The 25,387-nt window shown below is 43.1% G+C and overlaps 1 protein-coding gene across 1 annotated transcript; it reads left to right on the top strand.

The window, feature by feature from the left end:
* Positions 1-25,387, top strand: LOC136875897 (uncharacterized). Its single transcript, XM_067149517.2, has 3 exons — positions 1-323; positions 16,412-17,071; positions 24,210-25,387. The coding sequence occupies exons 1-3, from the start codon at positions 1-3 to the stop codon at positions 24,385-24,387; spliced, it is 1,161 nt and encodes a 386-aa protein (XP_067005618.2). The 3' UTR covers positions 24,388-25,387.

Raw genomic sequence — 25,387 nt, 5'->3', positions numbered from 1 at the left:
ATGTCTGGAAGAAACTTCCAACCGTCGTCAGGCACTTCCACCAATAATTTCGACGCTGGCAAAAAGAATCCCTACCAAGGTGCGGACGAGTTTCGTCCCAGTGGGGCGGTCAGTGGGTACGCCTTCAACCACAAGCCAGACAAGGGTCATAAGTTGTCCTATTACTCGTCCCCCACCAAGGAGGTCGTCATGGGTATGAAATACAACGCGGCCTTCGAGAAGAGGAGAGAAGACGAAAACCTGGACTTTCTCTCCACGGGTACAGACTACACCTCCCGATACGGGCTAGGAGGAGACGAAGACGAGGAAGGAGAAGTGTATGGGTGAGTATCGCGGATCTAATCAAACTTTACAGATTATTATTATACAGTATTACTTTATTCGTGTTCGTTGAATATGTCATTATTCTTTTGTACATTATGAATAAGTTGTCGACTTTTCGAATACATTACAGTATTCTTTTATCAAGGAGACTGATGCAACCCTACTTGATCCGAGGTAACTACCTGGCAGCAGATTTTAGTTGCCTGGGGATGCTGACTCCGTCGGGTGGAGTTAGGGCACATCAGTAGCGTTGATAATGAATACTGTAGGTTACGCATTCCAATGTTCAGTACTTCAATTTACCAAATAATATTCTCCATATTTTGATTTCTGCAGACATCCCTTTACCTTACGTTCCTACTTATGTAACAGGAGTTTTCTAGCTGGCTGTCTTACTCTCCCTCCGCTGACTTGTTCGTTAAGCCTTGCACATAACATAAGCATTCAAACCGTTGGTAATCTCTAGAAACGCCCAAAATCTCACGTGTGCAAATCGAGGCGCAAGAGCTCCGTGCACTGTGCATCGGTCCCACTCGGCTCGGCTCGGACCAACGCTTCGTCTCTGGGCTACTCGGCTAAGCTCGGCTTAACTCGGCTTAACTCGGCTCGGATTTGGAGCGCTACGGAGCAAGTGAGGAAGAGGGTGACAGGGGGAGCGAGCGAGACAGGCGTGGGGAAAGAGAGAGACAGCGCTATTGCTCCGAATCGAGGAGTCGGGGTCTGCATTCTGGTTAACCCAGCGAAGTCATCTTTTGCACCGTGCACCGTGCACAGTGCATGCACCAGGCGCATGCACCCTGAGAGGCCCTGCTCTAGATGATGATGATGATGATGATGATAATAATAATAATAATAATAATAATAATAATAGTAATAATAATAATAATAATAAATTTCGTGCGTCCATCGCCAGCCTGGCGCAACCCTTGCGTGACGTTGGTGGTGGTGGTGGTGGTGGTGGTGGTGGTGGTGATCATTGTTTTAAGATAAGTACAACTGGACAACCATCCTCTATATAACACTAATTAGAGAGAAAAATTGGAAGGGGTCCGACCCTTGGAAAAATGAAGGTATCGGCCAAAGAAAGACAAGGGCCACGAAGGGCGTGAAAATGAAAGACTCCCTAGGCCTCGAGTGCTCTAATACCGTCGGGATCGGAAAAGAACAAGACCAAGGGAGTTCGGATAGGACAGACGAAAGTGAGGAGCCTGGTATAAGTACGTAGAAACAATGCCAGAGCCCCTGGGGCCCCTTTTAGTCACCTCTTACGACAGGCTGGAGATACCGTGGGTGTTACTCTACCATCCCCATCCACAAGTGGTCTTTAAGGCCTATACATCTTCACATAACATATTATATAAAAATACTATTAATGGGCTTCCATGAAAATTATTCTTGTCTTAGCCTAATAAGGAACAGAGTGGGTGGCACCTGCCGTATGGTAGTTAGTGTGGTGGAGGGGAGTGTTATGTGTGGTTTATGAACTGCAGAAATTCTGGGGACAGCACAACCCCAGTCCTTGAGCCAAGGAAATTAATCGTTAAAGATTAAAATCCTTCGATGCGATCGAAAATCTAACCTGAAGGACCGAAGACTAAGATGCTGTCCAAATTTCTATAGAGCCGTCCATAACATACATAGAACATCGACTCGATCCAATCCGGACGAGGAACGCAATAACAGCGTAGTTCAACGCACTGAGGAAGTTCAAATTCTACGATAGAATATTATGATGAAAATACCGTAGAATTGGAATACACTCCGGTGATAATATCTGCATACTGTAGAATGGTAAATTATATCAGTAAAATTGATGTACTGTAGTTTGTAATGCCACACAGATAATACAGATTATATAAAAAATAATCACAACCCGTGGAAGATGTTCCAAAATGACGTGGTAAAAATAACAACACCTACAATATTTCTACTTGTCACAGAACAAGCGTTACAATTCGTATCACATTAAGCAACTTATGACTAGTTATTAAAATACAATTTAGATAAATTTGACACCCCTTCTTTCAGAAACCTGTGACTTTTAGGATCAGTTTCTAGGACAACACACTCCAACTGGCCGATGAATATTTGCTGTAGTTTTATCATTTTTCTAATTCGGTACTTATGTAATAGGGCTCTCCCTATGCTGATTTGTTCGTATACGTTTTGCATATGCCACATAACCAACGTCTCTTCTGTCAACCAGCCATTCACATCTTAGTTTTTCTATCATTTTTGTCACCCTACTCCTCGATTTTAACCCAACTGATGAAGGTGGTCTCAGATACTTCAACCTTTCTCATTAGTAATTAGACCTATTAATATTTTCCAAATACAGAAAAAATATCCGAAGACAAGGAACTTATGAGGAATATGATGGATTCATCACATATCTATACCAAGGTAAAGAGAAATTAAAATTCGATTAACTGATTTCATCTTTACTGGTCTTACGTCATTGACATTATTTATTGCGGACTAACGTATATAGCCTTGCGATACGGATGGATAATTATGTATCTCGTCCATATCTTACAATGCATTCGGTAATTTTTAACTTCTGTCAAATGCCCTAAGTCTACCGCAGTGGTATCGTAATGCCAGGTATAACCCTTCGAGACAAAACCATTGTAGTACCATCATCTTGGGTTAAGAGAGAGATTTCTTTATTGTTGTGCCTTTTCCTGAGGCCTTTAACGACCTAACGGTATCAGAATATCGAATCCGTATGCTGATTTGTTCGTATAGGCCAACGCGTTGCACACGGCACATAACCAGCCTCTTTTCTTTCTATCAACCAACCTTTCCCATCTTAGTTTCTCTATCATTTTTGTCACCCTACTTCTCGATTTTAACGCAACTGATGATAGGTGGTCTCGGATACTTTAACCTTTCCCATTAGCAATTAGACCTATTAATATCTTCCACTTATAATTTTCCAGAAATAGCCTGTGATAAACAGGTGACTTTCGTAACACCAATTTTTTTGTCCATGAAGGCCAGCGGAGTAATAATAATGATATACGTTTTACATCTCACTATCTACATTTTTATTGTTTTCCGATACACCAAGATGCCAGAATTTTGTCCCGAAGGTGTTCTTTTAAATGCCGGTAAATCTACCAACACGTGGCTGACATATTTGAGCACCTTCAAATAGGCTACCACCGGATTGAGCCAGGATCGAACCTGCCAAGTTGGGCTCGGAAGAACAGCAAAGTGAGAAGTTATCACGCCATAACACTACTAGCAGGCTGTCTTGAAAAGGTTTATTGCATTAATAAGAAATAGAGGTACAGGTGCGCGATCAGTAACTCCTCCACCGGGTGAGCTGGCCATGCGGTTAGGGGCGCGCAGCTGCGAGCTTGCATTCGGGAGTTAGTCGGTTCGAATCCCAATGTCGGCAGCCCTGAAGACGGCTTTCCGTGGTTTCACATTTTCACGCCAGGGAATTTGAGAGCAAAAGACCTGGAAAACCCCCTAGTCGGGAGACGTTCTTCTGTTGTACTGGTCTAATAAATTATGAAGAGTGGTGGTGGTGGTGTTATTGTTTTAAGAGTAAGTACAACTGGACAACCATTCTCTAATTAAGGCCACGGCCGCTTCCTTCCCACACCAAGGCCTTTCCTATCCCATCGTCGCCATAAGACCTACCTGTGTCAGTGCGACGTAAATACATTCTAAAAAGGAAAGTAACTCCTCCCAACTCCGAACGCCCAGTACGGGTTTACAGCTTGATGGTATCTACGTCATTAACTGACTGTACCAGCGACCACTTGAATTAGTCCGTTTGAAATTAGTGGTAATTATCTCACATTAATAAAATGGCTACAGGAATTATGTCTCTAGTCACGCTGTCCCGTCATTCTGCATTGTTGCATGCAGCCTCGCCTGTCTTTATTCGCATACGCTGTACGTAGTTATTTATCATTTACGTCCACTGCACATTTAGAATTCTATTACTCTCGCAATACTGGTTGGATATTCTGCAATCCTCTCATCCTTATCACACAAAACACTCTCAATCAAACTCACACGCAGTCTTCCAATATATAACAGACGCCTATCATCCTGTCAGAGTGTCTCCTTTACAGGGGCTGCAGCAGACAAGTAATACTAAAACAATTCCATTACGCTACCTATACTGTTGGGAGATCAGAAGAATGCACAGGCCCGGTGAGGTACGGGGCGAAGGGGTTTTCACCAGCAGAGCCAGTGACGCAATGATTACCATAGCAACTCCGCTACTACCCAGGTGACTTTAAACTGTCTTCTACTGGCAGCTCTTCGCTCTTGTCAGTTGTAATCCAACAAACTGCAAAGTGTGAGTCAATGTTTTCGTGTAGCAGATAAGAGCAGATAAGAGGCGATCTGTCTGGGCAGAACAGGAAGTTCATACTTGGAGCCCACACTCTTTATTCTTGCATTCTTCTCATCTCTGCACAGTACCTACTAAGCGACCACAGCTCAGCCTGAAGGCTTGCAAATTACGAGGGAACATGTGATCTGCGCGACAAATCCTCTCGGCGGTTATGATAAACCAGGGTCGCTATCTCACCATCAGATAGCCCCTCACTATTCTCATGAAGACTAATTTGACTTCGAACCAGCCGAAAATCGAACCGGGAACCTCCAGGTAAGAGGCAGACTCGCTAACCCTAGACCACGTGGTTGGTAAACTAGTAACATCCACGTGGAGTTATGACATAATCCTTCAGTTAGACTGATATCCGAATATAGCATAATTAACATATTAAATTGCATTTAAGGACCTCTCTGCAAAAGATCTTTGTATATCCCAGTACAATACTGCAGCTACAAAATGTAGTGATGATCACATCTGGGAAAAACAAAGCTGGGTGGAGAAGATGACCAATGTGGATGTACTCGAAGGAGTTAACGAGAAATGACAGCTAGTCAGTAAAATAAATAAAATAAGATCAACATGGCTGGAGCACAGACTGCAACATGGCGGTTTAATCTTCAAAATATTTGAGGGCAGAAGACCTGGAAAACGTCCTAGTCGGAAGATGTTCTTATGTTGTACTGGTCTAATAAATTATGAAGAGTGGTGGTGGTGTTATTGTTTTAAGAGTAAGTACAACTGGGCAACCATTCTCTACATAACACTAATAAGAGAGGAAAAATGGAAAGGATCCGACACTTCGAAATATGAAGTTATCGGTCAAAGAAAAACAAGGACCAAGAAGGACGTGAAAATGAAAGATTCCCTAGGATTCACAAATCTAATACGCTGGGATCGGAAAAGAACAAGAGTTGTCCAAGTGAGGTCGAATAGGGTAAATGAAAGTGGGGAGCCTGGCACAAGTAAGTGGAAGAAATGCCAGGACTCACCTAAAGGCCCAGTTGTCACCAGACCGCGCTCCCAAGTTGAGAGCCCTTAGGACCCCTCATAAATTATGGGGAAGCTAAAATAACAGCTGGTGGTAGGGGTGATTATTGTTTTAAGAGCAAGTACAACTAGGTAACCATCCTCTATATAACATTGATCAGAGAGAAAAAATAGAAGGGATCCGACACTTCAAAAAATAGTAACAGCCAAAGAAAGACAAGGGACACGAAGGGCGTGAAAATGAAAGACTCCCTAGGCCTCGTGTGCTCTAGTACCGTCGGGGTAGGAAAAGAACAAGAGTTGACCAAGGGAGATCTGATAGGATAGATGAAAGTGAGCAGCCTGGCACAAGTACTGTAAGTGGACGCAATGTCAGGACCCAGCTAAGGGCCCGGTTGTCGAAAACCCATGCTCCCAATTTGAGAGTCCCTAGGGATCCTTTTAGTCACCTCTTACGACAGGCAGGGGATAACGTGAGTGTTATTCTACCGCCCCTCCACATGGGGAAACAGACCGAGATAGATTCATTTGGAAAAGACTCATCGCAGCGACAAACCAGTTGTAAGACTAAATACATGATGACGATAGTAGCTGTTTTTCAGGGGTTCTGCAGCCGCCGCCTCCACAGAACCTCCGCAGAGGCCTCAACCGCATTGACCTCCGGCAAGGTCATTGCTAAGACTGCATCCTTAACCTCACATCCGCCATCGTGGAGGGGCTTAACCACACTGTTTACGCGTAAGGGAGCAATCCTAACCTCATGGAAGGGCCTAACCTCACTTTTACGACGAAATGCCCTTCCCGACGCCATATTGAGTAGTAGGGCAATGGGTATTCTCGAGACGTTATTTTGAGTAGTAGGGCAATAGAGATTAGCATAACAAAGCACGCCTAACCACATAGAGGAGCCTAACCTCAGTTTTACAGCCCGATGCCCTTCTCGACGCCAATTGCACAAGATGGCGACTATACACAGCTCCTTATGAGACCGCTTAAGGGTGCTTGCGCAAGATGGCGGCTATCTAATTCTACAAGATAGCGGCTATACATAAGCTCTTATAAGACAAATTACGGACGCATGGACAAGTTAGCTGCTATACATAGGCTCTTATGAGACGGCGAAGGGCACTTGAGCAAAATGCTGGTTATGGGCGATTGCACAAGATGGCGGCTATAGATGAGCTCTTATGGACAAATATGACGGCTATGAGCTATTGCGCAAGATGGCTGTTACACATAGGTTCTTATAGAGAAATATGCCGGTCATGGGCGATTGCACAAGACGGTAGCTATCTAATTGCACAAGATGGCTGCTATACATATAGGCTTTTATAGAAAAAGATGCCGGCCATGGGCGATTGCACAAGATAGTAGCTATCATGGGCCCTTACGGAAAAAGATGACGGCCAAGGGCGCATGCGCAAGATGGCGGCCATACACAAGCTTATATGGAGAAAGCTAGCTTAGAGGCTACTGCGCAAGATGTTATGCATAGGCTCTTATGAGGCAGTTTAAGGGCGCTAACGCAAAAGGGCGGCTATACACAGGCTCTTATGAGACGACCATAGGTGATTGCACAAGATGGTGACTATACATGGACTCTTATGGAGAAAGATGATGGCCATGGATGCTTGCGCAAGATGGTGGCTATACACAGGCTTATTAGGAGAAAGCTAGCTTAGAGGCTACTGTGCAAGATGGCGGCTATACACAGGCTCTTATGAGGCTAACTCCTAGAACGTGGGTCAGAGGTTACCATGCAAGATGGCGGCTGCTCTTAGGAGACGGCTTCAGGGCGCTTGCGTAAGATGGCGGCTATACACAAGCTCTTATGGAGAAAGCTAGCCCGGGGGCTACTGCACAAGATGACAGCTATACATAGGCTCTTATGGCCTCTTCCTCCTCCGAAGAGACACAGCCGCCATCCTCCTCCTCCTCCTCCTCCTCCTCCTCCTCATCCATATAGCAAAAGGGCAAAAGGGCACCTCTTCCTGGCAAAGGGCAAATGGGCCAAAAACACCTCCTTCTCAGCTGTAGGGCAAAAGGGCAAAAAGATACTCTTCCTGGCAAAAGAGCAAAAGGGCACCTTCGTATAGCAAAAGGGCAAATGGGCAAAATTAACACTTCCTCCTCATCGGTAGGGCAAAAGGGCTACTCTTCCTGGCAAAAGGGCACCTCCTCCTAGCAAAAGGACAAATAGACAAGAAAACACTTCCTCCTCATCTGTAGGGCAAAAGGGAAAAAGGGCTACTCTTCCTAGCAGAACGGTAAAAGGGCTCCTCGTCCTCCTAGCTTTAGGGCAAAAGGGCTCTTCCTTATCTGCATGGCAAAAGAGCTCTTCCTCCTGGTAAAAGGGCTAAAGGGCTCCTCTTCCTCGAAAATGGTCTCCTCCTCCTGGCAAAAGAGCAATAGGACTCCTTACAGTAACTGAAGTTAGCTCCATCCCTCCTCTTACAGACAGATGCTTTCCTGAATTGAACGTTACATTACAAACAAATATACTTACGTTATGTAGCGTTGTCCTCGTCGCATAAGTTTTCGATTGAGGAGCGGTAGGAGGAGGAGGCGGTAAGGAGAAGGTAATACCTTTTTCAGCATGAAAAAATATTTAGGATAAGCAAATGCTGTAGCCGACAAGACAAATCTAGTTACAGAATGCACTTGTAAAATATAAATTTGACATGCTGTATGTCTTTATCCGACAAGGCAAAACATGTTGACTATTAAACAAAAAACTGTTATCGATATTGTGTTATATGTTTCTATTCGTCAAGACAAGTTACAATTAGCACACACTAGAATTGATTGTAGAACAAGACGAAACATGTTGGCTATCAGTGTTCAGAACAGAAAACCTTATAACGCAAAACATTACAAGATTAATCTCTCTGTTGATACAATCGCACTCTTATGCAATCAGCACGCACACATAGAATTGCAGATGTTGTATATCTCTATCCGACATACTTCTTCTTAATCGCTGCAGGTAAAATTATTTTACTACTTTGTAGAGGATAACTTTGTCCTAAGGAGATAAATTTTGTGGGATTCGAACACATGCAACAGAAAAAAATCTGTATAGATTTCGAACTCTCCTTTAGTTACAATAGAAAAAACATAGATTCAAACCCTGTTCTCTTATCGTAAACAGAGAAAGTGATATTAAACAGAACGTTAGTGCTATGAGAAATACACTGCTTACATTTACGCCCCTAGCAGTCGAACAAGTTATCGCATAAACATGTAACATGAAATATCGGTTCGGAAACATATGGTTCCAATCTGTTGGAATGGGTTATAAGCATGTAGCTCATGCGGAAAGTAAAATTAACAGAACTCTAGTGCTATAAGAAATACCCTGCTTACATTTAAGTCCCTAGAAGTCGAACAAATTAGCGGATAAACATGTAAATTGAAATTTCAGTTCGGAAATATACTTTGTGAAACTGTTGGCATGGTTACAAGCATGTAGCTCATGCGGAAAGTGAAATTAAACAGAACGCCTAGTTCTATAAGAAATACATTGGTTACACATAAGCCCCTAGCAGTCGAATAAATTATCGGATAAACATATAACTTGAAATTTCGGTTCGGAAACATATTATTTCAATCTGTTGGCATGGGTTACAAGCATGTAGCTTGTGCAGGAGAGGGCTACTATGCAAGATGATTGCATAATGTGAGCTGAAAAAATTCGTGCTACACATCTGATCGAGAATGGAACTCAGGGGTCACATCTTATTAGAAGGGCAAAAGAGCAATAAGACTCCTCCTGCTGATCCTGCTCCTCCTCCTCCTCTTCATTCTCCTCCTCAACGCGCCCTCCTCCTCCTCCTACTGCTAAGTGGCTAAAGGGCTAATGGGATAATGGACTAAAGGGCTAATGGGCTAATGGGTGTAAGGGCTAATGGGCTAAAGGGCAAAAGGGCTCCTCCTCCTCCTCCTCCTCTACCTTACCGCGACCTCCTCCTCCCAGAAAGAGTTATCTGAAGTTGGTACATTTTTGACAGCAGCAACAAGTGAGGTTAGGGTTCGTCAAGATAACAGCTGTCATTAAAACACGTGGCTTTGTTTACAAACACGAGCACATGGTCGTTACGTCACGGTCACGTGGTATAATGCGTCAGAACCCGAAGTTCAAAATCCATGCCAGCGTGGTTAGAACTTGTCAAAAGTACGTAGATTTTAAATTCCGCGATCTACGTCGTTAAGAACAGCAATAAGAATAGCGATATTTCAAAATCTCGCGAGCATGGCAGCAGTAGGAATAGCGATGTTTAAAAGCGTGTACACATCACCTATCGATTATGCATGCATCGACTATTGTGCTCTTCTTCCGCTCGAGTGTACCACGATCGCATGTGTGTGCTGCTATCTTTGCATGACCTTTGTGCACTAACTTAAAGACGTAGGCGCGAAATTTAAAGTCGACGTGCTTTTTGACGAGTTGTAACCACGTGGGCATGGATTTTAACTTCGCGTGCTGACGCAGCATATCACGTCACAGTGACGTCACGATCACGTGCTCTTGTTTGTAAGCAAAGCCACGTGCTTTTTTGACAGCTGTCATCTTGACGAACACTAACCTCACTTTTAAGGACAACAGAGCATCGCTAACCTCACTGCTGTCATTTTCACGGTGCTAAACCTCATATGAACGTCGTGGCGTGGAATTTAAAATCCAACAACAGAAAATTGCTAACCTCACTGCTGCCATCTTGAAAAGTTTAGTGTTCCAAACACTAAAAATGCTATCAAGCAGATACTGATTTCTGTTAGAAAAAAGCAACACAGTGTACCACTAATAGATCGGGGATTTTATTCTTTATTAGGTAATTCTGATAAGGCGTGCCCCGTGGGTTCCATTCCCTGTTATGTGTGGCAATATATGTTAATTTGCCACATTTAACAAGGTAGAAGCGTTCTAGCAGATAACAATCGATGAGGGTGCTGCTGCTGTCAAAAATGTACCAACTTCAGCTAACTCTTTCTGGGAGCAGGGGGTCGCGGTAAGGCAGAGGAGGAGGAGGAGGAGCCTTTTTGCCCTTTAGCCCATTAAGCCCTTTAGCTACTTAGCCCTAGGAGGAGGAGGGCGCGTTGAGGAGGAAAATGAAGAGGAGGAGGAGCAGGAACAGTAGCAGGAGTCCTATTGCTCTTTTGCCCTTCTAATAAGATCTGACCCCTGAGTTCCATCCCCTATCATATGTGTAGCACGATTTTTTTCGGCTCAGCATTATGCAATTATCTTGCATAGTAGCCCTCTCCTGCACAAGCTACATGCCTGTAACCCATGCCAACAGATTGAAATAATATGCTTCCGAACCGAAATTTCAAGTTATATGTTTATCCGATAATTTATTCGATTGCTAGGGGTTTAAATGTAACCAATGTATCTGTTTAATTTCACTTTCTGCATGAGCTACACGCTTGAAACCCATGCCAACAGATTCAAATAGTATATTTCCGAACTGAAATTTCAAGTTACATGTTTATCCGCTAATTTGTTCGACTTCTAGGGACTTAAATGTAAGCAGGGTATTTGTTATAGCACTAGCGTTCTGTTAATTTTACTTTCCGCATGAGCTACATGCTTATAACCCATTCCAACAGATTGAAACAATATGTTTCCGAAACGATATTTCATGTTACATGTTTATGCGATAACTTGTTCGACTGCTAGGGGCGTAAATGTAAGCAGTGTATTTCTTACAGCACTAGCGTTCTGTTAATTTTACTTTCCGCATGAGCTACGTGCCTATAACCCATTCCAACAGATTGAAACAATATGTTTCCGAACCGATATTTCATGTTACATATTTATGCGATAACTTGTTCGACTGCTAGGGGCGTAAATGTAAGCAGTGTATTTCTTATAGCACTAGAGTTCTGTTTAATTTCACTTTCCGTGTTTGCGATAAAAGAACAGGGTTTGAATCTATGTTTTCTCTATTGTAACTAAATGAGAGTTTGAAATCTATACAGATTTTTTTCTGTTGCATGTGTTCGAATCCCACAAAATTTATCTCCTTGGGACAAAGTTATCCCCTACAAAGTAATAAAATAATTTTATCTGCAGCGATTAAGAAGAAGTATGTCGGATAGAGATATACAACATCTGCAATTCTATGTGTGCGTGCTGATTGCATAAGAGTGCGATTGTATCAACAGAGAGATTAATCTTGTAATGTTTTGCGTTATAAGGTTTTCTGTTCTGAACACTGATAGCCAACATGTTTCGTCTTGTTCTACAATCAATTCTAGTGTGTGCTAATTGTAACTTGTCTTGACGAATAGAAACATATAGCACAATAGCGATAACAGTTTTCTGTTTAATAGTCAACATGTTTTGCCTTGTCGGATAAAGACATACAGCATGTCAAATCTATATTTTACAATTGCATTCTGTAACTAGATTGAACTTGTTTTGTCATGTTATATACAGCATTTCCTTATCCTAAATATTCTTGCATGCTGAAGTAGTATTATCTTCGCCTTACCGCCTCCTCGTCCTTCCGCTTTCTCCTCAATCGAAAAACTTATGCGACGAGGACAACGCTACATAACGTAAGTATATTTGATTTGTAATGAAACGTTCAATTCAGGAAAGCATCTGTCTGTAAGAGGAGCGATGGGGCTAATTTCAGTTACTGTAAGGAGGAGTCCTATTGCCCTTTTGCCAGGAGGAGGAGAGCATTTGCGAGGAAGAGGAGCCCTTTAGCCCTTTAACCAGGAGGAAGAGCTCTTTTGCCATGCAGATAAGGAAGAGCCCTTATGCCCTAAAGCTAGGAGAACGAGGAGCCCTTTTACCGTTCTGCTAGGAAGAGTAGACCTTTTTCCCTTTTGCCCTACAGATGAGGAGGAAGTGTTTTCTTGTCCATTTGTCCTTTTGCTAGGAGGAGGTGCCCTTTTGCCAGGAAGAGTAGCCCTTTTGCCCTACCGATGAGGAGGAAGTGTTAATTTTGCCCATTTGCCCTTTTGCTATACGAAGGTGCCCTTTTGCTCTTTTGCCAGGAAGAGTATCTTTTTGCCCTTTTGCCCTACAGCTGAGAAGGAGGTGTTTTTGGCCCATTTGCTCTTTTGCCAGGAAGAGGTGCCCTTTTGCCCTTTTGCTATATGGATGAGGAGGAGGAGGAGGAGGAGGATGGCGGCTCTGCCCCTTCGGAGGAGGAAGAAGCCATAACAGCCTATGTATAGCTGTCATCTTGTACAGTAGCCCCCGGGGCTAGCTTTCTCCATAAGAGCTTGTGTATAGCCGCCATCTTACGCAAACGCCCTGAAGCCGTCTTCTAAGAGCAGCCGCCATCTTGCGTGGTAACCTCTGACCCACGTTCTAGGAGTTAGCCTCATAAGAGCCTGTGTATAGCCGCCATCTTGCACAGTAGCCTCTAAGCTAGCTTTCTCCATATAAGCCTGTGTATAGCCGCCATCTTGCGCAAGCGTCCATGGCCATCATCTTTCTCCATAAGAGCACATGTATAGTCGCTATCTTGTGCAATCACCTATGGCCGTCTCATAAGAGCCTATGCATAGTTGCTATCTTGTGCAATCACCTATGGCCGTCTCATAAGAGCCTATGCACAGCCGTCATCTTGCGCAAGCGCCCTTAAGCTGTCTCAGAAGAGCAGCCGCCTTCTTGCGTAAGCGCCCTTGGCCACAATCTTTTTTCATAAGAGCCCATGATAGCTACTATCTTGTGCAATCACCCATGGCCGGCACCTTTCTCTATAAGAGCCTATGTATAGCAGCTATCTTGTGCAATTAGATAGCTACCATCTTGTGCAATCGCCCACGACCTGCATCTTTCTCTTTAAGAGCCTATGTATAGCATCCAAATTGCGCAATCGCTCACAGCCGTCATATTTGTAAATAAGAGCTCATCTGTAGCCGCCATCTTGTGCAATCGCCAATAACCGGCATTTGCGCAAGTGCCCTTCGCCGTCTCATAAAAGCCTATGTATAGCAGCCATCTTGCGCAAGCGTCCTTAATTTGTCTCATAAGAGATTACGTATATCCGCCATCTTGTAGAATTAAATAACCGCCATCTTGCTCAAGCGCCCTTAAGCCGTCTCATGAGAGCCTATATATAGCAGCCTTCTTGTGCAATTAGATAGCCGCCATCTTGCGCAACCGCCCTTAAGCCGTCTCTTAAGAGCCTACGTATGTATAGCAGCCATCTTGTGCAAATAGATAGCCACCATCTTGCGCAAGCGCCCTTGGCCGTCTCATAAGAGCCTATGCATAAGAGCTATCTTGTGCAATTAGATAGCAGCCATCTTGCGTAAGCGCCCTAAGCTGCCTCATAAAGCAGCCGCCATCTTGTAGAATTAGATAGCCGCCATCTTTTGCAACCGCCCTTGGCCATCTCCTAAGAGAAGCAGCCATCTTGCGCAGCACCCTTAAGCGGTCTCATAAGGAGCTGTGTATAGCCACCATCTTGTGCAATTGGCGTCGGGAAGGGCATCCGGCTGTAAAACTGAGTTTAGGCTCCTCCATGTGGTTAGGTGTGCTCTGTTATGCTAATCTCCATTGCCCTACTACTCAAAATAACGTCTCGAGAATACCCATTGCCCTACTACTCAAGATGGTGTCGGGAAGGGCATCTGGCCGTAAAAATTATATTAGGCCCCTCCAAGATAGCGGCTCTGAGATTAGGCTTGCTGTCTTGTGCGTAAAAAGTGAGGTTAAGCCCCTCCAAGGTAACGCCTGTGAGGTTAAGCTCGCTCTCTTAGGCGTCAGGAATGGCATCTGGCCGTAAAACTGAGGTTAGGCCTCTCCATGAGATTAGGCTTGCTCTCTTACTCGTAAAAAGTAAGGTTAAGACCCTCCAAGATGGCGGATGTGAAGTTAGGCATGCATTCTTAGCCAGCATAGCAATGACCTTGCCGGAGGTCAATGCGGCGAAGCATCTGCGGAGGGCTTGTGGAGGCTGCGGCGGCAGAACCCCAGAAACACAGCTACTGATGATGATGATGATGATGATGATGATGATGATGATGATGATGATGATGATGATGATGATGATGATGATGATGATGATGATGATTGCTGCTACCTACATCACGAATACCATTAGTGTGTTCTACATGGAAATTCTGTTTACAAATCATTAATTTTTCTATTTAGAGGCGTAAATAAGCATCATACATTTAACACAGGATAACTCAAATGCACTTCCATCCACCTACCGATTTCAAAAATTATTAAAATATTTTGAGTCTGGAACATATTCTTCAGTGCCCTTGTAGCTTCGAGCCTCGAGGTGACCGCATTCTATCAGTGGTGATTATTGTTTTAAGAGGAAGTACAACTGGGCAACCATCCTCTATATAACACTAATCAGATAGAAAAAATGGAAGGGGTCCGACACTTCGACAAATGAAAGTATCGGTCAAAGGATGAGAAGGGCCACGAAGGGCATGAAAATGAAAGACTCCCTAGCCCTCGCAAACCTAATAGCGTTGGGGTCGGAAAAGAATAAGAGTTGACCAAGGGAGGTCAGATAGGATAGATGAAAGTGAGGAGCCTGGCACAAGTAAGTGGAAGGAATGCCAGGACTCAGCTAAGGGCCCCGTGGTCGCCAACCCACGCTCCATAGTTCAGAGCCCCTGGGGCCCCTATTAGTCGCCTCTTACGACAGGCAGGGGATACCGTGGGTGTTATTCTACCACCCCCACCCACAGGGGGTCGCATTCTATCACCCGGATCTATTCGTCGTACAGATCCATCCATTCCGAGGGTACTGTTGTGTCTGAATCATTTACACCTCCGCACGGAGCATTAGCTCAATGCGGACGGTCTGTTGAATTACCTTACCATCCTCCACATTATTTTTCTGCCCGCTGGAGACAGGGTAGCCCATTTATACCTCTAGGCACGGGGCGTCCATTTTAGTCGCTCTTACGACAAACATGGACTACAATGGGTCACCCCATCAACAACATATACTTATGATTATGAATGAAGTCTCGTTCAATTTGGCATTGATGTCTAAACAGTTGAAGATTGGCTTGTGACAGAGCTTGTTGCCATGGAAACCGCGGCCATGTTACCAATATATATAAGACGATGTTTAACCTTTTTTATTTTTCAGAAAGATTTGTTAAATGCTGTTTATTCGGGGGGTCGACCCATGTGGATCTTTTGCCCCTACTGGCACCATATTGTATGAACCTGCATGTAATTGGAATGGCGGTAGTGTGGAATGTTCTGTGTGATTAAGGACGTCACAAACACCCTGGCCTGGGGACAATTAAAAACTCCTGAACCGGCCGGATATCGAACTCAGGGCCGCTGGGTGACAGGCGAACGCGTTGCCCCCCACCGCGGGGTTGGGCTTTCCAAAGCAGAGACATCTCTGCACAGGCCATGGACGGGCCTGGAGGAGATATCCTCCATTTGTGTCCGGCTCCATGGCTAAATGGTTAGCGTGCTAGCCTTTGGTCACAAGGGTCCCGGGTTCGATTCCCGGCAGGGTTGGGAATTTTAACCTTAATTGGTTAATTTCGCTGGCCGGGGGCTGGGTGTATGTGTCGTCTTCATCATCATTTCATTATCATCACGACGCGCAGGTCGCCTACGGGAGTCAAATTGAAAGACCTGCATCTGACGAGCCAAACTTTTCCTCCGACTCTCCCGGCACTAAAAGCCATACGCCATTTCATGTTTTTCCCCTCCATTTGTGAACGTAAGCACAACTGCGCCACGTTATATACATGGTTTGTTTAATGTTTCAGGTATCCAGAGGAGGAAGAAGTCGAGGGCCACCATTACCCTGAACCATATCACCACCACCATCCCCATCACTACCCTGCGCATCATTATTCTCACCATCCTGTGTACTATCCTTACCACCATCACCACGAAAAACACCATGGGCTCTCTAAATTGGGAATCCTGGCTATTTTGAAACTGATACTAGCCAAATTCAAAGCTGTTGGGCTCTTCAAGATCTTTCTAGCCATCCTCATTAAGATCCCCATCATCTTCTTCAAACTAGCACTCAAGTTCTTTCTGATAGTGAAGGCCTTCAAGGTTCTCAAACTCTTAACTCTGCCTTGGTTAATTCCTGCCTTCCTGCTGCCTCTTCTCCTGTTATTACCACTGTTGCTTATTCCTCTACTTCCATTGCTTCTGATCCCCCTTCTGCTGCCGCTGCTACTTCCACTGTTACTGTTACTTCCAATCCCCGTCCTCGCTCCTAATCAGGGTGGCGCTGGCAGAAGACGTCGTCGCAGCACTGTTGACGTGGAAGAAGAGAGGTGGAGGGGTCTAGAAGACAGTAACTTCCTGGTCCTAACACGTCGAGTACTCGAATCTGAAGAGTGTCTCGAGAGGCTGGCTTGTAAACTATCGTCAGGACAGAAGCCAGGGCTCTACAGTTCCTTCGTAATCTGGTGAGTGTTCAGCTTAATATTATAATTCACTAGCATTTACGGCGACTTCGCATGTTCGTAATTCCTTCCAGTATGATATGAATATTAACGAATAGTAGCTCGGTCTGGTTTCCCTTGAGACAACAGCAGGGCTTCATCGCTCCATGCGAGCAGTGTGTGAAGCTTGTCAGTATGGGAGTAACTGGTGGAAGCGACACGTATGACAGTCCCTGGAGCAGACAGCTGAGAGAAATGCAAGGTTATATGGACCTTGTGTAGGTGGGTTACCTTTCCCCACTTTCTGTCTCCCTCATAATTCACGACCCAAGTACGAGGGATAACCCTCCCTTCTCCCCTCACCACCGCAGCCGAATGCAAGCGAACTCAATCTGGTGTACAAAAAGGCGAATGCTTTCTTAAACACTTCCGAAAGTGATAATACACATTGAGAATACTTTTTATTGATGGTTATTAAATTCTATGTATTTCTCTGTATTTAATTTTATGAAGATCTTGGCGATTTTTACAATATTGGTCCAGGCAATTTACGTAAAAATATTCAGACATCACGCTGGACATGCGAGTGCCTTGGGCTACTCGCTTGAAATATTCCTTTAACGCATGGAAGTCCAATTTTCTAGAAAATCGTTAGGGAGAAAATACACACGAATATTCTTGCAGGAAAATTATATGTAAAACATGTTTGCATTCTCTCCTCATTTGTAAGACTAGCAGTTTACTGGTTATTTCAGATTTTATCGGACAAAACATGCTACAAAGCAGAGAAAAACATTTTTTCTTTAAAAAATGCTAGAATTAGGAAGAAAATGCATATGAACTCCTTTGTAGAAAATTGAACTATTAAATTCAGTGGGCTCCATTTTCTAATACGACTTACTGTTCAGGCAGCACACTCACTTCTAAGGGCCCTAAACGCACAGTTTCTAAGATTTGTTCTATTATTTTAATTTAAATTGGGAAACTCATAAAAGCATAGACCTAATCTTTCTAATGGTGAAATAATTACTGAAATCGGCTCAGTGATTCCCGATATTAGCCTCCACACAAAGACAAACTCACAAATACAGAGCGAGATGGCCGCACTGTTGGGGTCGCGCAGCTGTGAGCTACCGGCGGCAGTCCTGAAGATGATTTTCCGTGGTTTCCAGTTTCCATACCAGGCAAATGCTGGAGCTGTACCTAGCGCTTTTCCAATCTTGCGCCGCCGAAAACCTTCGATATGTTAGTGCGACATTCTTAGGATGGTAGATCATAGCCTGCAGTTTGTTCGTCATTCAAATAGTTTCATATTTCACCTGACGTAGCTCTTTAATGTGCTTATAGCAAAGCAAAGGCCCTTGGAGGAATGGAACGTAAAGGCCACTCGTAACCCCAGCATTAAGTGGGAGAGAGTGGTTAGCTCTTAGACCGGCCACCTTTGCCCTCAGGAATTAATCTGGTATTCACTTTTGGTGTAAACTGGGTGAACCCAAGTGGCATGTGTCTCTCCAAGGTTGCCGGATATTTGCGGTCACGGACATTTGCGGTCACGGACATTTGCGGTCACTGCACCAGATGGTGGTCCTCTTTAGCTTAATCTCGGGAAATCCACTCTAATCTGCCTGAGCTCCTGCTCGTTCGTTCTATTAACATTTTGTAGAAAGTGTGATGGGAATCAGCATGTTAAAACATATAATTTACTGTCGATCAGTATGTACCCGAGTTTGGAGGTTGTTCACTAAATAACCAATAGGCATGAACAAAATGCAAAGACGTCATCATATTCCTCGCTTCATTATAAGTTTCATTTTACGTTAGGTTTTAAATTTGTAAGTATATTTATATTTTTATCGCAGGTGGAACGCAAGAAGAACCCGTTTTTCAATGTGTATCAGCCATGCGTCAATTTTGAGATATCGTTACTAAAAAACCCATCTCTAATCAAATCCAACCTTCAATACAATATACATTGGGATGTTTTATACTTTGTTTATAAATTGCAGAATTGTATGTTTCCAAAAACATGACATGACTTGTTCTTATCCTTCAGACACACCCGGGTGACGATTCCATGTTGTCCTTCCCTATACCTTCTGTACGTGTAAGCATTGTAATATGACAATGATGGCTGAAGGTATCAGTCCCTAAATAATGCCCGGGAGAGATAAACGTTTTCGAAGCGAGCGAGCAGGAGCCAAGGCAGGTTAGCGGGGATACCACGAGATTAAGTTAATGAGGCCCACCCCCTGCTGCATTGAACTCAAATTTCCAGTGACTGCTGGGAAATTTCTTTGAGTGACCAGAAGTATATCTCAGTGGCCGCAAATGTCCGTGATTTTGTTGTGACCGCAAAGGTCCGTGACCGTGAATGTCCGCACACCCTCTCCAAAAGGGGAAATCTCGTTTCTAAATTTTTCGACTTCCTGACGGGGAACGGTCGCTTCCAGTCCCATCGTTAGAGCCCTACACGGGTGCGGATTTTTCCACGGATATCCGCGAAGTTAGTGCCTTGGTGGATGCAAAATGTAGGCAGTGCGGATAATTTTGCTGATAATTTCTAAATAATGAAGTTTATTGATTTTTCACTCAGGTATACTCAAATTTGTCCTTGTTTTTAGCCGACCCTTAACAGTGGTATGGGAAAATGATGATATATAAAGAGCCTTGAGACCATAAAGCCGTAAATCTGACCGTAACCTAACTGGTTCCTGACCGTAATTAATGGAAGGGAGGAACAAAGGTCAAGACGTGTGACTGTAGGTGTTCTGGTGCCAGGTATCAGGCCTATTGTACTATGTTAACAGATCTATCCGTGTGTAATATACCGTAGTTAAACATTTACAATATCCGCGGATAACCATTCGCGGATGCAGATGTGGGTGTGGATGGAGGAAGTGGGGATACGGATAACATTTTGTATATCCACGCAGGTCTCTACCCATAGTCACCATAAGACCTGTCGTTGTCGGTGCGATGATAAGAAAATTGTAAAAATAAAAGTAATACAAATGATCGTACCTTAATGTTCTTCTTCTCATTACCATAGTCTTCTTCATTACTTGCGTGATCAATGAGGAATAATGAAGGAACTGTTTTCAGCTTATTCCTATAAAATACAATCACAGCTACTACAACCATTGCCTGTTAGTTCTGTATTAAGAAAATTAACGGTATTTCCACGTCAAACAATACAAATTTTAATTCGTGAATATGTCCATAATTAGAAAGATAATAATAATAATAATAATAATAATAATAATAATAATAATAATAATAATAAAATAATAATAATAATAATAATAATAATAATAATAATAATAATAATGTCGTATGGCCTCTGGAATGACCTTGTGGAGGTCTTTCGAGATGATGCCTATAGGCGACCAATGGATCTGTGAGGATGGGGCCCTACTTAGGAAGATTTCTAATACTTAAGACAATACACACACCTGTCCCCCGAGCCGTCAGAATTAAGGTGGTGGTGGTGGTGATGATTGTTTTAAGAGGAAGTACAACTAGGAAAACATTCTCTATATAACACTAATCAGAGGGAAAATATGGAAGGGATCCGACACTTCGAAAAATGAAAATATCGGCCAAAGGAAGACAAAGGGCCACGAAGGGCGTGAAAATGAAAGACTCCCTAGCCCTCGCAAACCTAATACCGTCGGGGTCGGAAAAGAACAAGGGTTGACCAAGAGAGGTCGGAGAGGATAGATGAAAGTGAGCAGCCTGGTACAAGTAAGTGAAACCAATGCCAGGACTCAGCTAAGAGCCCCGTGGTCGCCAACCCACGCTCCAAAGTTCAGAGCCCCTGAGGCCCTTTTTAGTCGCCTCTTACGACAGGCAAGGGTTACCATAGGTATTATTCTACCGCCCCTACCCACATGGGACATGTCGGAATTAACCAATTAAGGTTAAAATCCCAACCCTGCCGGGAATGGAACCTGGGATCCCTTGGACCAAATTATGGTGGTGGTGATTTTTACTTTAAGAGGAAGTACAACGAGGTAATCATCCTCTCTGAACAAATTAGGTGGAACAGAAATTTAAAATAAAACAAAATTATTTATTCAACGAAGGAATTTCGAAACGAAGTACAAAATAAAACAAAGATTATTGAATTAAGCCGAAAAATCTCTAACGAATCAAAAGGGAACGTGAGTAGTTCCCTGAGTAACAGAACACTTGCAATTTACATACCCTTGTCGCACGTAAAGCGGCGGGCGAGATCAGCAGTAGTCGCGTCAACGGCTAGAATGCGTTCGAGTGTTTGCTGTAGGCCGAGGCTTCGTCTTAGGCCAGAGAGATCGGCGCACTCTGTGAGGATGTGGACCACAGTGAAGTCGGCATCACAAGAACACACTGGGGGGGGGGGCGGGTCTTCCCTCTTTAGGAGACAATGCGTAGATCGTCCATGACCTATCCTCAGCCTACACAATACTACGGCCTTTCTCCATGAAGGGCGTAAAGAGAACCGCCACACGGTAGTTGTCTTCTTAATTGCTCTCAGCTTGTTGTGAGTTCGGTTAGCTAGCCACTCCGATTCCCAGGACGCTAAGATGGTTCGACGTAGCTGAGAACAAATATCTTTACCCGATACATCCATAGGTCTTGGAGGTAAAATTACCGCCTCCTTTGCAGCTATTTGCGTGCTTAACACGGGGGAATCTTGGACCAAAGGCCAGCATGCTAAACATATAGCCGTTCACAGTTAAGTATTTATTATTTTCCACCTAGTCGATACAATGATTGCTTAAGGCAATTTAATGGTTAAAAGTGGTACATGTTTCGTATTTTATCAACATCTTCAGCCACATAACACTGTTTAGATGAAAAATATATAAAATTGACAAAGTAGCCTAATGTTAATTTTAAGGACACTTCCTCTTAAGCATTACTTTGTCAATTTTATATATTTTTCATCTAAACAGTGTTATGTGGCTGAAGATGTTGACAAAATACGAAACATGTACCACTTTTAACCATTAAATTGCCTTAAGCAATCATTGAATAGACTAGGTGGAAAATAATAAATACTTAATTGTGAATCTATTGAAGTGCGATACGGACCATGAAACTGATTTTATGTAATCATTTAGCCGTTGTTAAGGCAAAAGTGCATAAAACATAGATGATCGAAAATTATATTTTACACAACTTTTATAATGTACCATTTTCTGTAACCGAAAATTAACGAACAAATTTGACAGTTCTTTTTCTGGTACCCTTCATATTGCTATACCACTGTATACGAATCAATCAAATAATATATAGCCTAGACCATTCTCCGAATATCCTTGATCTTAAATATCTAGGTTTCGAGCTGTTTTCCCGTGATGTTGAGACAGACACAGATAGACAGACAGACAGACATTGAACTGAACATATTTTCGACCTGCGTTGTACCTCACCCGAGATAAATACGAAGTATAAGGTCGACATTTTAAGTACAGAAATACAATTATAATTTTATTGATATAACGGCACCAAGGCAGGCTGATGTAAACAATAATTACTCGAAGATCTCTAAACATACTGTGATTCAAGTTGCTTAAGCTTGCAAGGACTGCGACCTTTGTAAGCTGCAGCAACAAAATGCAAACTTGTAGTTTGACGTGATCATAACCACGGGACATCCAGTTTTATATGGAGTCCGAACAACAAGGACGTGACTTTTGGTGCAAAAATCGCACATTTTATCCTAAACTGCCATGGGACATAGGCTAGGGTGACCAGACGTCCCTTATTTTACGGGATTATCCCTTATTTCTCTAAAGTGTCCCGTTGTCCCAGCAAAATATATATATATTTTTGCTAGTTGCTTTACGTCGCACCGACACTGATAGGTCTTATGGCAACGATGGGATAGGAAAGGGCTAAGAGTGGGGAAGGAAGCGGCCGTGGCCTTAATTAAGGTACAGCCCCAGCATTTGCCTGGTGCGAAAATGGGAAACCACGGAAAACCATTTTCAGGGCTGCCGATAGAGCAAAAAATATACGGGACACATACTGTCCCGTTTTTCGTGAACCGTCCCGTATATTTTAAAATGGCGTGTTTATTTATCACAAAGCTCTGATGTGTATTTCTCATTGTGTAAAGTAATTACAGTTTTTTTTTTTTTGCTAGGGGCTTTACGTCGCACCGACACAGATAGGTCTTATGGCGACGATGGGATAGGAAAGGCCTAGGAGTTGGAAGGAAGCGACCGTGGCCTTAATTAAGGTACAGCCCCAGCATTTGCCTGGTGTGAAAATGGGAAACCACGGAAAACCATCTTCAGGGCTGCCGATAGTGGGATTCGAACCTACTATCTCCCGGATGCAAGCTCACAGTTTGTTTGGTTGACACTAAATGTAACAAACCAATAAGACAAACGTAAATAAAATTTGAAAATGGCAACTTACAATCCTGCATAGTGAACATTGTTTTGACATGAATATGTCTTATGGCTGGGGGTCATCCGAAAATTTCTGTAACGCAATAGAATGTGTGTCGGAAGTGACGTCACGTTAGTCGTTACCGTAGGCCTTGGTCGCCAAAAATGCTCTATGAAATGATACAAATAAATCGTTCGTTATCGATATTTCAGTTTCATTTTTTATTGAAATATAAGTTATTCGATAAGTAATATTAAAGTCTTTGAGTTATTCATGATCATTAGCTTTTGATGTCCGACTCGTTGGCCGAACGGTCAGCGTACTGGCCTTCGGTTCAGAGGGTCCCGGGTTCGATTCCCGGCCGGGTCGGGGATTTTAACCTTAATTGGTTAATTCCAATGGTCCGGGGGCTGGGTGTTTGTGCTGTCCCCAACATTCCTGCAACTCACACACCACACATAACACTATCCTCCACCACAATAACACGCAGTTACCTACAAATGGCAGATGCCGCCCACCCTCATCGGAGGGTCTGCCTTACAAGGGCTGCACTCGGCTAGAAATAGCCACACGAAATTAATTAGCTTTTGATAATCTGGTCACTCTAGCATAGGCCTATCTCTACTTTCTAAACCGATTGAATTTAGGCTACCTCCATTAATGCATACACCTCAGTTGATTATTTTATATATTCTTTATAAACCTTTCACAACAAAATGGCACCACCATTATTTTAAGTAAAAGAAAAATACTTATCTTTATGTTTTCTGTGTTCTAGGACTCTGGAGAAGTTCAAAACCATCGCTCCAACACGAATCCAGGGACGTCTGTCTTCCTACATAGATGCATACCGAGCAGGAACTTCTCTCACTTCTAAAGCTTGTTTGACGAAATACAAGTGCGAGAAGCCCAAATTTCTGAAGTCGAGAGGAAGTTTCTTATTCGACTTGATATAAATATCATTACGATGTGTCTCTGAACTGAATAAGCCTTGGTGTTCCAAGGTCAGGAACTTACAATATTCATGTTAGGAAATTAGTCACACAGTTCTGGTCGTACTCTATTAAAAGAACTATAAACTGCAAAAATGCTGTGCGGATAGAACATAATTATTACAGATCCTTATGTATAGAATACTACTCGAGATATAGAGAACAGTATTTCCATTTAAATACTGAAAAGGGCAAGTGACCAAAGTATACCTCGTGAGGAGTAAATCGTGGTGTACACTGCACAACGGCAGTCTTTCACGACTTACTGGTATAACACTTAACTTGATATAATTACACATCGCGTTACTCTTCGTGTTTTAATGAGCTCATTATTCTCTCTAATTGCTCGTCAATTATTCAATGATTCCTTTTAAATTTTATTTATAAACGTTCATCCCACCAAGTCTTTTGCCTGCTAAGACGGTAAAGTTCAGCCAGATGGCCTGCAGGTACTGGAATGCCACTTCGTCAGCGTAATGACATTCTTAGCCGCATTGCTTTTCATGTCTGGATCTGCCTCGTATATTAGACAGCTCCTCAATTGGTCTGACGAATCTGATTAACCCTGTCCCAGCCCCCAGCCCAGGATTAATATCCTTAGACAAATCAGGAATCGAATTTGGGGGCTCAAGATAAGGAGCAGACATGCTATGCCTACACCACGGGTCTGGAGAAAATGTATAAATACTCCTTTTAAAACATGATACATATCAATTAATTCCTTACTTCACAATCTTCCAAGGAGGACTCAGAAACCTACTTAGAGTGCCTTGGAATGCTTTCAACCAAATTATAGGCCTATCACTCTATTACTACGTTTACATAGGAACTAGTCCTATTTCAGTTGTTCATATGTATGTAAATGTTCCTTAAATACTACATTATTCTTAAACTGCTTCAGTTCATGAGAAAAAAGTTATTTCACCAAATAATTTATTGTAGGTATAGATATATTGTAAACTTG

The sequence above is a fragment of the Anabrus simplex genome, chromosome 6 (genome assembly GCF_040414725.1).
Source record: "Anabrus simplex isolate iqAnaSimp1 chromosome 6, ASM4041472v1, whole genome shotgun sequence".
Classification (NCBI taxonomy): Eukaryota; Metazoa; Arthropoda; class Insecta; order Orthoptera; family Tettigoniidae; genus Anabrus; species Anabrus simplex.
This window is presented reverse-complemented; position numbering and strand designations above follow the sequence as displayed.